The sequence below is a fragment of the Phalacrocorax carbo genome, chromosome Z (assembly GCF_963921805.1).
Source record: "Phalacrocorax carbo chromosome Z, bPhaCar2.1, whole genome shotgun sequence".
In the NCBI taxonomy this organism is placed as follows: Eukaryota; Metazoa; Chordata; class Aves; order Suliformes; family Phalacrocoracidae; genus Phalacrocorax; species Phalacrocorax carbo.
Window position 1 is genome coordinate 46,088,805 of NC_087548.1, and position 13,603 is coordinate 46,102,407.

Sequence of the window (13,603 nt, forward strand, 5' to 3'; positions counted from 1 at the left end):
GGGCAGCCTGTGCCACTGCTCTGGCACCCTCACAGGAAAGGAGTTTTTTCTCATATTGAGGTTGAACTTCTGTGTTCCAACTTATGCCCGTTGCCCCTTGTCTTGTCATTGGGCACCACTGAAAAGAGCCTAGTCCCATCATCCTGACACTCCCCTTCAGATATTTATAAGCATTGGTAAGATCCCCCCATAGACTTTTCCAGGCTAAACAAACCCTAGTCTTTCAGCCTTTCCTCATAAGTGAGATGCTCTGCCCCCTGATCATCTTGGTAGCTCTCTGCTTCGACTCCTCTGAGTTATATATTAAATCTAATAGAATCAGAAGCTTTTCACTATTAAGTTAGTTTTTTGAACTGTTCCCTATGAGTCGAAATGTACTGAAAAGTTACAACTCTGATCAAATGGCACCAACATCCAAGTAGGATATGCAATGCAATCATACTAGAAACCAAACACAAAGGGACTATTCTTTAAAGAATTGACCGAAATAGCTAAACTAAATATTATAGTTCAAATTTGCTACTGCTTCTTTTTTCCCCCTTTGATTTTATCTGATGGTTATTTTATTACTGCAGTTGTTTGAAATTATAACTTTCCCTGATGCTACTGGCCTTTGCTATGGAAAAAATAGTGAGCCTGATTCTGAACCTCTGAAGACATACCATTGTGAGTAGACCATTGAGGCTGAAAACTGGCACTGAGTACCAGGTAAAGGTTAGGCCAGTAGTCTCTCACATATCAATAGTCAGTAGTAGGAAACTGTTATTTCATTTAAGGAATGACATCTGAGACAAGTACACTTAATTATAGAGGTAGCACATAACAACCTACCGTTAAGTTTGGCTTCCATGGTACTATAACTCTTTTACAGGCTATATGTCAGACTGTCATTTCTGGGGCTGGAATTTTCATAGATCATCAAGTCCAACCATTAATCCAACACCACCATGTCTCCTAAACCATGCCCTGAAGTGCCACGTCTACATGTCTTTTAAACACTTCCAGCAATGGTGACTCCACCACCTCTCTGGGCAGCCTGTTCCAATGCCTGACCACTCTTTCAGTAAAGAAATATCTTCTAATATCCAATCTAAACCTCCCCTGATGCAGCTTGAGGCCATTTCCTCTTGTCCTATTGCTAGTAACTTGGGAGAAGAGACCAACACCCACCTCACTACAATCTCATGTCAGGTAGTTGTAGAGAGTGATAAGGTCTCCCGTCAGCCTCCTCTTCTCCAGACTAAACAATCTCAGTTCCCTCAGCTGCTCCTCATAAGACCTGCTCTCCAGACCCTTCACCAGCTGCGTTGCCCTTCTCTGGACACGCTCCAGCACCTCAATGTCCTTCTTGTAGTGGGGCCCCAAAACTGAACACAGTATTGGGGGTGCGGCCTCACCAGTGCCAAGTACAGGGGCACAATCCCTTCCCTGCTCCTGCTGGCCACACTATTCCTGTTACAAGCCAGGATGCTGTTGGCCTTCTTGGCCACCTGGGCACACTGCTGGCTCATGTTCAGCTGGCTGTCAAGGAGTACCCCCAGTTCCTTCTCTGCCAGGCAGCTTTCCAGCCACTCTTTCCCAAGCCTGTAGTGTTGCCTGGGATTGTTGTGACCCAAGTGCAGGACCTGGCACTTGGCCTTGTTGAACCTTATACAGTTGACTTAACCCCATTGATCCAGCCTGTCCAAGTCCCTCTGCAGAGCCTTCCTACCCTCAAGCAGATTGACACTCCTGCCCAATTTGGTGTCATCTGCAAACTTACTGAGGGTGCACTCAATCCCCTCATCCAGATCATTGATAAAGATATTAAACAAGACCGGCCCCAACCCTCAGCCCTGGGGAACACCACTTGTGACCGGCTGCCAACTGGATTTAGCTCCGTTCACCACAACTCTCTGGGCTCAGCCATCCAGACAGTTCTTTACCCAGTGAGGAGTACACCTGTCTAAGCCATAAGCCACCAGTTTCTCTAGGAGGATGCTGTGGGAGACATTGTCAAAGGCTTTACTAAAGTGCAGGTGGCTATCATCCACAGCCTTTCCCTCATCCGCTAGGCAGGTCACCTGGTCACATAAGGAGATCAGGTTTGTCAGGCAAGACCTGCCTTTCATGAAGCCATGCTGGCTGGGCCTGATCCCCTGGTTGTCCTGCACTTGCCTGGTGAGGTGACTCAAGATGAACTGCTGCATAATCTTCCCCAGTGTCGAGGTTAGGCTGACAGGCCAGTAGCTCCCTGGATCCTCCTTCTGGCCTTTCTTGTAGAAGGGTGCGACATTCTCAAGCCTCCAGTCTTCTGGGACCTCCCCTGTTAACCAGGACTGTTGAGAAATGATAGAGGGTGGTCACAGTGCTCATAGACCTAGCAGGCCGTTGGTCCTACTGCTGACGACTGAAAGGCAGCTTTAAGTACCTGGGGGAGGCTGTGAAAAGTGGGGTGAGAGAAGAGTGGGCAGTAGCTTTGGCTCTTAGCCCTGCTAGCAGCATGGCAGTTGTGGAGGCCTATGCCCTGCCACCCCTCTCGCACGGTCTTATTGCACAAGTCTGTGAGTCTCTTTGGCACTTGGAAAAGATGGTGGAGCTCCCCCTCGTTGACACAGGTACAGAGGTGTAAAACACCTCCTGCTGGAAATTGCAAAACTTGGTTCCAGGCTGAGGGAGCAGAAGCTCAGCTTGCCAGTTGTATCATGGGGACTTAAATGTCCCTTCTTTGACCTTGTTCCTCTGACACTCCCCCCACCCCACCCCCCAAACAAAAATTAAAAAAAAAAACCAAAATGAAACCAAAACCAAACCTCAAACCAACAGAAAACCAAAACAAAAGAACAAAATTCTGTTGCTCTGGAAGCAGCTTTATTTTTTGTTTAGAGCTTCCTAGAACCTGTGTGCCTGAGGCTGGTGGGGGTGTGTGCTGGATCAGTGTTTTACATTCCCTAGCATGGTTTTCCTCTCTGATGTATTCCTCCTATGGCTGGCAAACAGCCAGGTGAAATTGTGCAGAACACCAAATATTAAGAAACCAGGAGACAGAGCACTGTGTCTGTGTTGCATCCAGATTGGAGACGGAGCATTACAAACAGACATTTTCCTAAATTTGGGATTAGAATTGCTGAAGCACTTAGGATAGTGTGTTTGCATGTACTTTTCTTTGGAACAGAAAAACTTACTTTTAACTGTAATTCCAGTCCCCTTTGTTGGACTACTTCCAAAAGTGTTAAGCTCTCCCTTTCTTCCTGTGTGCCAGCAAAAGCTCCCTGTTCAGCCAGGCTGGTCATCTTCCCCGCCAGTCAGTGTTACGGCGATTGGGGACAGCCTGCTCCTGTGCCTTCGGAACTTCCTCTTGAAGAAAGCCCAGCCTTCCTTGACCTTTGCCCTTTCAAGACTGTCTCCCAAGGGACTCTCCCAACCAGTGCCCTGAACAGGCCAAAGTCTGGCCTCAGGAAGTCCATGGTAGTGGTTTTGTTGACCTCCTCCTTATTTCGCCAAAAATCGAGAACTCTGTCATATTATGGTTGCTAGCCCAAGATGGGCTCCAACCAGCACATCACACCTCCCACCATCCTGTGTTTGTAAACAGGATTGAAGTGAGGCACATCCCCTGGTAGGCTCACTCACCAGCTGTGTCAGGAAGTTATCTTCCACACACTCCAGGAACCTCCTAGACTGTTTCCCCTCTCCTGTGTTTTATTTCCAGTAGATGTCCTCTAAGTAGAAGTACCCTGTAAGAACAAGGGCTAGTGACTGGGAGACTTTTGCCAGCTGCTTCTAGAAATTTCTGCAGTGTATTGTATGCAAATACTATAATTTTATAATGATATTAATATATACTAATATATTAATTACTAATTAATATTATTATATTACTAATAGTAATATAGTACACTGTAATACATTCATATGTTGTAAATGTAGAAAATGCTTTTAGCATTTTCCCTGCTTTGAGTCCCCTTTAGCTTGAAATATGGTTAAAACTCTGGCCACTAAATAACACACAGGTAAATATACACACCACACCCAAAATAGATGGGAAATAGGAGAAAGAAATAGATTTTTGCATTGTCAGTCCTGACGACTGAATTTTTGTGTGAAATTTTGTCTCAAATGCGTAACACCATGGATAACTCATGTCCTTCTCTGTAAGAAATAAATAGTATTGTAATGTTTAATTCATGAAGTGAAGCATCCTCCGGAAGTATAACATTTGCTAGAGCTACTCTTTGTTTCATCCTCATTTGTCTACAGTTGCCCTTTTCAATCCACAAGTATTTTTGTGTACAAGTTTTATGTGATTTACTATTCCTTATTCACACTGTGGCAGTGAAGCCCCAGTCAAGTGCTGTTTAATAGGCAAGGTAGAGAACAGCATCCCTCAGGACACAGCCAGTTTGTAATTAGGAGGAGCATTTGGGCTGGGAAATTGGTAATTATCCTCATAGTCCTATCATTTAACTGTAGAACTGAACCACACATAGCTGTTTTATAGTTCCAGAAGCCAGATCTCTGCTAAGTTTTATTGTAGCGTGGATAAACTCTCTTCTAACACATGCAGCTCCAGTAGGCCAGTTGACCAAGCTGTACATAGTTATGCATGCTAGCACATCTGCATGGCTGTATAATTAAATTATCATTCCTGACCTTGGTTGTTACATCTGCTAAGGTCCAACTTTAGATCTACAAGAAACATATTAATGTGCTTTGATCCCTTCTCTGTTGTTTTCGTTGAGTTACACTCATCTACATTGGCAAGTGAGTTGGCACATTACCAGCAGCTCAGTGGATCAAAGTGGCTGCTGCTGAGGTCCCTACATTAGACTAGGCATGGTTCAGGGGTTTATGTCAGACTTAATCTAATTTGGTTAGTTGAACCAAATATCCCCACTATGCAGGTATCTCAAAACTGTCTGAAGACCTAGTGCTTGTCTCAGATCCTTAGAGGCTAGGGTCCTTTGATGTGCATTGGGAGCATGGATTCTGGTCTGGTTTAGTTTCCTCTGAAATAAATCTGTTTTGCATGTCTTAAATTTGCTCTATGATCCAAACCAGTGTGTGATAAGTGCAGACAATCAAGAGTTTTGCTTAAAAAAGGCTCTCCTGCTCTGAATTTAAGTGCTAATTCACGTGTAGCAGCTGACAGGTGTTGAGTTGCTGCTTATTTAAACGTGTCCTATCTGTAACTGATTGTGTGGGTGCTTCTGGATGGTGTCCGAATGAAGTCAAACTGCAGGTCAATGTAGTTTATATTCACCCTTTTGACTGCCTTGATTTGAGTAAGCGGGGCTTCAACAACTGGCCCCAGCTCCAGGACAGTTTAAGAAAGTAGTTCTGTTGCCTCACAAGCATTAGTCACCGGTTCCCAGATCAGACACAGCACTTAAGAGTAGCCATGTGAATGAGTGAAGTATGTGCTCACATTATCTGCCATGCACATAAATTTGGGCATGTTAAGTCGGTGTTCTGCAGCTGACATCAGTATGCCAGTTTAAGTACATTACCTCATAGATATAAGCCACACCTATTGCATCATATATCATATGATTAAAGTCCTGTGACCAAAAACATTAGTCTCTGCCCTGTCCTGTACAGTTTCAGTTGTTCTTTACTGGCTTAGGCCAGTGCCGGACTGGCTCACATGCATATGTAAGACATGGTAATGACTTGCTAGTGCGGACTCAGGGTTCTACTGGTTATGCAGACTAACTGATACTCAATTCCAATTCTTTTTCTATTAGGCAAATTAATAAACTCCAAGGAAAAAATATATGGGTAATTAGTTTTTCTTCTCAAATAGCTAGTCCAACTTCTTTTAATATAGCTACTGTAATCTAAATTTGAATTTGAATCTTCTCTTTTTTTTCATTGGAAAGGGGGAGAAACTAGGGACAAGGGAGGAAGAAAATGCTGTGTTCAGCTGAAAGGGCCTATTCTCCCAACAGCTTATGCTCACTGGATACCCTGTTTTATCGATGGGGGCTGTGTATATGAATGAGCCAGATGTTATTTAATATAACAATTCAACTTGAACTGACTTTTTTTCCTTGCTTTCTTTAATGAAAGCCAGGTTTGACATTTTCAGGCATGTCTGAAATGCCTAAATTCAGGCTTGAATTTCACCAGTTCAGTAACTAAAGCAAAAGGACAAAAAGCTATCTGTCACCTTACTGTCTGCCTTCAGCTTTGCAATTTGCAAACAACATATCTGGCTACATCCGGCTGCTAGACTTTATTATTTCTAGTACTTGATTCCTTTCTCAGTCTGACAGTGTGTGCAGTAGCAGTGAAAATGGATGAACACCCACATTTGGGAACAGAAAGCATCTGGTGTTCAATATCATGGAGGTGCCAGGATAGAGTTGTCCTGTGAAATATGTGTTAAAATAGGTAAGCACGTCTAATGCATATGCACTTGAACAACTCACAAAAAGCTGGTTTGTACTAAGAGTGGGAGGGGTTTAGTCCTTCACACTCGTGATATACACACTGCGCTGCAGTAGACTGTATCAGAAACCCATTCACAACCGAAATGGGTTCCATGTGCTTGCGAAGATAAACAATGCCCCCGATACTCCTCTGGTATGTAGTCAATATGATGCCACCTGCTTGAAGTGGAAGTGATTTCACACATCCCTCAACCACCTCAGATGTCCTGATGTAAAAGCTACTGCTTGGGGCCTAAGGTGGTTTTTGGGTACTCTCTGGGGGAGTGTTGAAAATTGCTGTGTGTGGATTCCATCTACTTGTGTGGTCTTTTTCCTGTGTCTTCTATAACTTCATAAATGGTCAGATATACTGTCATAAAAGTGTTCCTAATAATTACAAACATTGACATTAAATATAAAAGAGCAATATAAATTTACTGGGCCAGCTTTTCTTGGATCTTCTCTTGTCCCGCTGGCGTAGAGTAGGGGTAAACTGCAGTGATGTGGGCAACATTACGCCAGAAAGCAGTGGTTAAGTTAGCAAATCCAGAAGATCTGATTTTTGGAAGTGGGGAATCTGGATTTCAATAGGCCCAATCTATGTCCTTTAGCTACCAATACAGTACAGTGAACTACTATGTTTTTTATGTAAGTGGCAGCAGGTTCAGGAACTGTTTGATCTTCACCAGAGATAATGTTTAACTTGGGTGGCTGCAAAAGAACTTTTTAGAGAATAGTGGGAAATAAATGAACACAGAAGAAAAAGACTGGTCTGCAGAGGCAAAAGCAGCTACAACTTTATTATTTTTCAGGATTGCTTTTCTAATAGAAAAAAACCACTGGAAGAAACAATTGCTTTTTGGGTTGAGTTATATGAAAAGAGGCTGATTCTACATTCCTTTCAGTTTCTGATAACTAGAGAACATTTAATGAGTTTTTAATTGCTTTACTCTTTCGTGGAATAACAACATTTTAGTGCTAACATGTTTTTTTTGTATGGGAGAATGTCACTATGTAAAAGTGGGAACATTCTGTAAGATTGTGTGTTTTAATGAAATGTTTTAAAAGGATAAAAAAGCATTTCTGTGATGTCAAAATTGTTCAATTTTTGTTTTGTTTTGAAATTTATCAAATGTATTGCTATCTACTTCTTCAGTTTAAATAAAGATGCAAGGTAAATTCCAGCTGGCTCAATACTGTTAGAGAAAAATGGTTGTTTAGACTTATGACTCTTCTCTTGCATATCAAAGAAGTTAATTGAAGAGATAACAAGTAAATGTTTTAATCCAAAAGATATAGTATTGAGATACACAGACATGTACGTAAACAGAACACCCTATTATTACCCTGTGTTTAGTTATTTCTCCCTATATTCTACCTGATCTAGAAGAAGATGAAACGCAGCAAGTGTTTGGATTAGTGCACACCAGGTATAGCAAATGATACCCTGCAAAACATTCTGTGCTGCTACGATGAACTGATTCACTGCCTTCTATTTCAAACTCTCTTTCATACTCACTTGCTCTGACATTTCTCAGACTGGTTCATAATAACCTCAGTAGTCTTTTTCTTACCTACCCCATGAAAGTCAAAATCTGTTCCTCTGTTCTTTTAATGATTAAGGTCTGTAAAATTTCTTTTATGTTCATCAGAAAATGTCATTCTTTTTTTTCTTTATTTCAATAAAGAATATATTTATCCTTCTGTCCAGCTGATCAGACTAATCCTTAACTCCCTTCACTGTGGCTCATCAACACAGGCAGAACAACTTATATCTGCATTAAGCCAGAGCCTGAGCTCTGTAAATAGAAATGTGCAATTTTGCATGCAGCTGTCTGAATGCATTATTCCTATTAAACAAGTGATCATTTTTCCTAGAAATATGCTGTTGTCACTTGGAAATGCAGAGTTACGTAAGAAAGTCCTGCTGCATCGCAGTAATAATATATCATGGAGAATTAAAGGTGTCTGCTTCTGATTTAGTACTGTGGACTTTTTCTTGCACTGAATTTCAGTAGGACTTTATTAGTAGGTCTAGTAAGTAGTCTGGAAAAGGGCCAGATCCTGACCTTTTGTTTGTTCAGCAGTATAACTGCTGGTTTATAGGTACATGCAGAAGGTCAGAATCAGGCCCAGTGCTTTCTCTGTTTTCACAGTAGCTTTAAGAAACAGTTTTATCTGGCGAGGGAAGAGCCTCAATGGACAGCAGCGTCATTTGTTCCTTCTGTGTTTTTGTGTGCGCCTGGACCTGTCTTGCTCGGCCTTCTAGCCGCAGAGTCCATTCCTGGCGGAGTCTGCAAAGAGAGGACAAGCGCTTAGCAAGTACTGAGCCAAATCCTTCAACAGTACCCAGGGCTTTTCAGCAGGGTTGAAGCTTTCCTCTCTTTCATCACCATAGCACTTGTCTCGTATTTATTTACCATCTACCCATCTCTCTAGCTTGCTAGATTGGGAATGCAGGAGAGAAAGGGATAGTGCTGATGCTATCAGTGGTTGACATTGCTGGATTCCTAATGAGTCAAACAACTGCTGAAATACTGTCAGTGTGAAGAGCTCTGTTTTTTCCTCTGGGGTATTCTCAAAGCCACACAGAAGTACTGTCTATCCAGTAAGGTCATTCAATGTGTAAATTAAAAAAGACAACTACACCCCCTGATCCCCCAGGTTTACCGTTAAATGCTGTGGAGAAGGGCAAACAGAACTTTAAATATGTCAATTAGGGTTTACTAAGAAGAAAGAAAAGAAAAATATGTAATGATTTTGTACCCAAAATCTCTGCAAACCTTGCATGTGTTTAGTGAGAGGAATTGATGTCACAATGTGCAAGAGGAGCCACATAGCTTCAAGACACAAGTATAGTACAGACAGAAGAGAAAATCACTAGGGATGACTGCAAGATATTGTTGGCTGGGTCATTTTCCAAAGGAAATGGTGTTATGAAACACCTGACCCAGCAATGTTATAGGATTAGATATCACATGGTAATGCCAAATACATCATGGAATATATGGGTTTTTATATTACAATTGGGGTGTTAAAAAGAACAGCAGCCAATTATTTAATCTGAGAGAAATTTAGCAGCAGTTGTTTGACATGGATGCTTTTGTTAGTTTGGTTTCTGAGTTGGATTTCAGATTGTTTTTTAAACTTTTCTCATTTGGTCTACCCTGTTGTGGCTTCACTATTCTTTTGTGCCTATAGTTAAGCTTCAAAAAATTGGTGCAATTAGTTAGTAAATATCTGCCATTGAAAGCACTGGTGTTCCCTGTCAACCAGCATCCTAGGTGTCACAGAGGGAGTACTTGCCTATACTTAGAGCGATCTAGTTCTCCCAGGTGCCACTTACGTGAGGTAGTGGACCTGTAGATTTTGTGATGACGGTATCTATTACCACCTGAAAGTATCTTTTTTTCAAATGAGAGAACACTTTGTGAACAATCTGGGCTTTGGTCAAGTGCCCTTGAAGGAACTAGCTTGGGTCTATTTCAGCTGTGAGCACTCAGTTAAGACATATTGAATATGTAAGTTAAGACATATTCAAAATTCTTTTTCTGTATCTTTTTCTGTTCAGAGAAGATCTTTAAAAGCTTTTATCATGTTTAACTTTGTGAAGTTAAAAATATTATCTAATTATCTATGCCCCTAATTACAATTGGTTTGTGATATCTACTGTGGTAGTTTTTTGTGAAGCTGGAGTGACAAAAGTTTCCAATGCAGCTGAACACTTAATGGGTTTTACTATACATATTTTCTCTCCAACAACTTGGCGATTTGTGTCTGGGAATATTACTTTCTAGCCAGAGTAGGATACTGGGAGCAGGACTGTCTACATCTGACTCTGCTGGGACACAAGGCCTGCCCAGATCTTGATTTCCTCATCTTTAAAATGATGATAGTCGCTTCCTCCTTGGGCACTAGGATCAGAGTATCTGGAATTTTTTTAAAAGGAACAGCCCTTTACCAGCACATTCCAGTTTGTTGAAGTCAAATTAATTCATGTGAATATCGCAGCTGGGAGGAAATTTTATGCAGGAAAACCTTTATCAACTTCAGGAAGAAAATCCGTCAGAAAAACAAAAGATGCACAGGTATTTTTTAATCTCTTTCTCAATCTGTTACTAATCAGGGTATTCACTTAGTGTGTCGGAGACCCTGGTTCAAACTCCTGAGGTGCAACATGTTGAGCAAATATTTGAAACAGTCTAACATAGTTGTGCAGAGCATTTATACCACAGTCACAGCTCTTTCTAGGTGGTGCCTGTTGTTTTATACTGTGTTGGAAAAAAATTAAATAAAATTGAATAGCTTTATTTTTTATCTCTTATATAGCAGGAATGCTTATGCAATGTGTTTCATGGGACAGGAAAATCTTATCATACCATTTCTAACCATATCCTGGGCTGCATCAAAAGAAGCATGAGCAGCAGGTCAAAGGAGGGTATTCTTCTCTTCTACTCCACCCTAGTGAGACTCCACCTGGACCCCAGCTCTGGAGTCCTCAGCACAGGAAAGATATGGAACTGCTGGAGCAGGTCCAGAGGAGGGCCACAAAAATTATAAGAGGGATGGAACAGCTCTCCTATGAGGACAGGCTGAGAGAGTTGGGGTTGTTCAGCCTGGAGAAGAGAAGGCTGTGGGGAGACCTTATTGCGGCCTTTCAGTACTTAAAGTGCACTTACGAGAAAGAGGGGGACAAACTTTTTAGCAGGGCCTGTTATGATAGGGCAAGGGCTAATTGTTTTAAATTAAAAGAGGGTATATTCAGACTAGATATAAGGAAGAATTTTTTTACAGTAAATGTGGTGAAACACTGGCACAGGTTTCCCAGAGAGGGGGTAGATGCTCCATCCCTGCAAACATTCAAGGTCAGTTTGGACGGGGCTCTGAGCAACCTGATCTAGTTGAAGGTGTCTGTGCTCATTGCAGGCGGGTTGGACTAGATGACCTTTAAAGGTCCCTTCCAACCCAAACTATTCTGTGATTCTGTGATTCTATGATTCTAACTTTGGGCTTACATGATGCAAAGGGCTGTTAAACAAGACAAATATGCTATGGATTTATTTATGCTACCCATTAAATGGGTGATTTACCTGTCCCTTTAAAGTAATACTATTTTATTTATTTGTGTGGCTGTGCCAGTTCCAGGTGAAAACCCTGATATTTTCTGACTGTCACAAGCCATAGTGCCAAAGTGCTTTATTTTTATGTGGCTATGCTCCAAGGCCTTTGAAGAATGCTTATGAGGTTCAGGGGTGAGGGGTGTCTGAGTTTCCATGCAGAAGAGCCATGGAAATCTGAGACAAGCAGCTGTGAGAGGAAAAGTGCCAAAGATCCAGAACACAATCTGTGCTATGAATAAAGCGGTACAATAATGGGTTACCTTATTTTAAAGCACGTGATGGCATGCCTTGCTGTCTTGTGCAAAAGAAAAAAATACAACTTACTTTTTCAGGGCACTTTTGCTTAACCTAGACTCTTCACCTTCTCGTTGCTTAGTTTGCTCTTGGATGACTTTTTCCCAGAAGTTCTTCAGCCCTTCTGCATCATGACCACCCATCTTGTGGCGTCTAAAGTTGTTATGCTTGCTCATTTTCTGAAAAGCAATTTGGAGGTCAGAGCAGTCAGCAGCCTAACCCAAGGCAGATATTGTGTTGCTTAGCCCCTTGCAATTTCTTTCTCATGAAGTGCTATTAAAATAAAGTATGTCACCTCAGAAGAATAGGTAACTGATGCTTACTCTGCCTTGAAGCAAAATATAAGGCATTGAAACAGGCCTTGGGTGATAGTTAAATGGTATTCCTATATTTTTGTTACTGAGTAATGTCTACAGATGGCACAGTTCACTGAAATATTGTGAAGGCCACAGTATGTGTGAGATTTTAAGTGGTTTTGGAGGAACTTGGGAAAAAATACTTTCAAATATAGTGTCATTGTCACTGAAGTTCAGATGAGATGTTGTGAAAGGCCTTCCCTTTTTCTACCTCCTGTAGTTTTAAAAGACATCATAGATGCTTGTTATCCAAGGGCAATGTGTTGCTCTTAAATGATTCCTATTACTAGTCCAAATGATATCAAGCACAAAATATGCAAGGGAATTACGAAACTAAAATTGAAGCACACAGAGTGCAAAGCCCTGGAGAGCTTGTTATGTCCTTGTTCTTTAATTTATCAAAATTCAGTCTTAAATACTGTTAAAAGCAGAGCTCATTAAAATATAGAGGTGAGTTCCAATAAATGAGAAAAAGGACAGAAAAAAGTGGATTTCTCCCTGCTAGATGCATAGTATTGGAACATGGAGGGTTTTAAAATTCTTAGCATGTCTGAGGCACTTGCTGATTGGTTACCAGACCTTAATGGTATTTTGAAAAGTTCTGTTGTTTGTTCCCAAAGGAAATAACCAGAAGAAATTGCTTCATATACTATATTTGTTGTTGTCCAAATATTGCTTTGCTATGACGTTAAATAAGGTACCAACAACCCACTATACTTCTACCCCAACTGTGAAGCAGGATTTCCTGCATCAGTCCCCTCCACTAAGCTCCTCCAGTAAGTGGGAATGATGCAAGAAAGTAGAGACCATGCTCCTGAGTTTTCTATGACTAGATCAGCACATTATTTGAGCATTCCTATGAAATCCCTATGGTTTCTTGTGTTCATCTAGTATCTGCTGTCACTAGATACTTTTGCCAACTGTCCACTCTGTACTGCTGATGAATTAATGCCTCACAGACCCTGATATGTACTTGTGACTCTGCTTCATAGACAATGTCATACTTTATGAGCTATCCTTGAAAAATACTATGAAGGCTATGCTAATGTAGGCCAATCTGAGGAAACCTTTGATTTGTACAATGCTGTAAGCAGGTCAGAGAAAAAGAAAAGGACAGTCAGATGTAATAAAATTAAGGCAGACTTGTGTAAGGTCTTCCTATCAAATACTGTGTTTTAAATTCCTGAATATTTAGAAGGGCATGTAAGTAAGATCTTGGCATCTTTCTAGATTGATTATTTTAGGTTTGGTATAATTTTCACAAACTTGTTTTTTAGAAAGATCAATAATAACAAATAATTTTGCCAAATTCGGTGCTAAGTCTGTCTGGACTGAAAAACCTGCTTAAAAAGAAGAAAAATCTCTGCCACTTCCAGATGCACTATTTTTCCATGCAGAAGTCCAGTTGCTTAAAGACTAT

General features: G+C 41.1%; 1 protein-coding gene across 1 annotated transcript; it reads right to left on the reverse strand.

Annotated features, from left to right (window-relative positions):
* Positions 1 to 7,255: 7,255 nt before the first annotated feature.
* Positions 7,256 to 12,003, reverse strand: LOC135310550 (protein FAM240B-like). The gene is made up of 2 exons (XM_064438575.1): positions 11,858 to 12,003; positions 7,256 to 8,707 (listed from the first exon to the last, which is right to left on the reverse strand). The coding sequence occupies exons 1-2, from the start codon at positions 12,001 to 12,003 to the stop codon at positions 8,575 to 8,577; spliced, it is 279 nt and encodes a 92-aa protein (XP_064294645.1). The 3' UTR covers positions 7,256 to 8,574.
* Between the last annotated feature and the right edge of the window lie 1,600 nt (positions 12,004 to 13,603).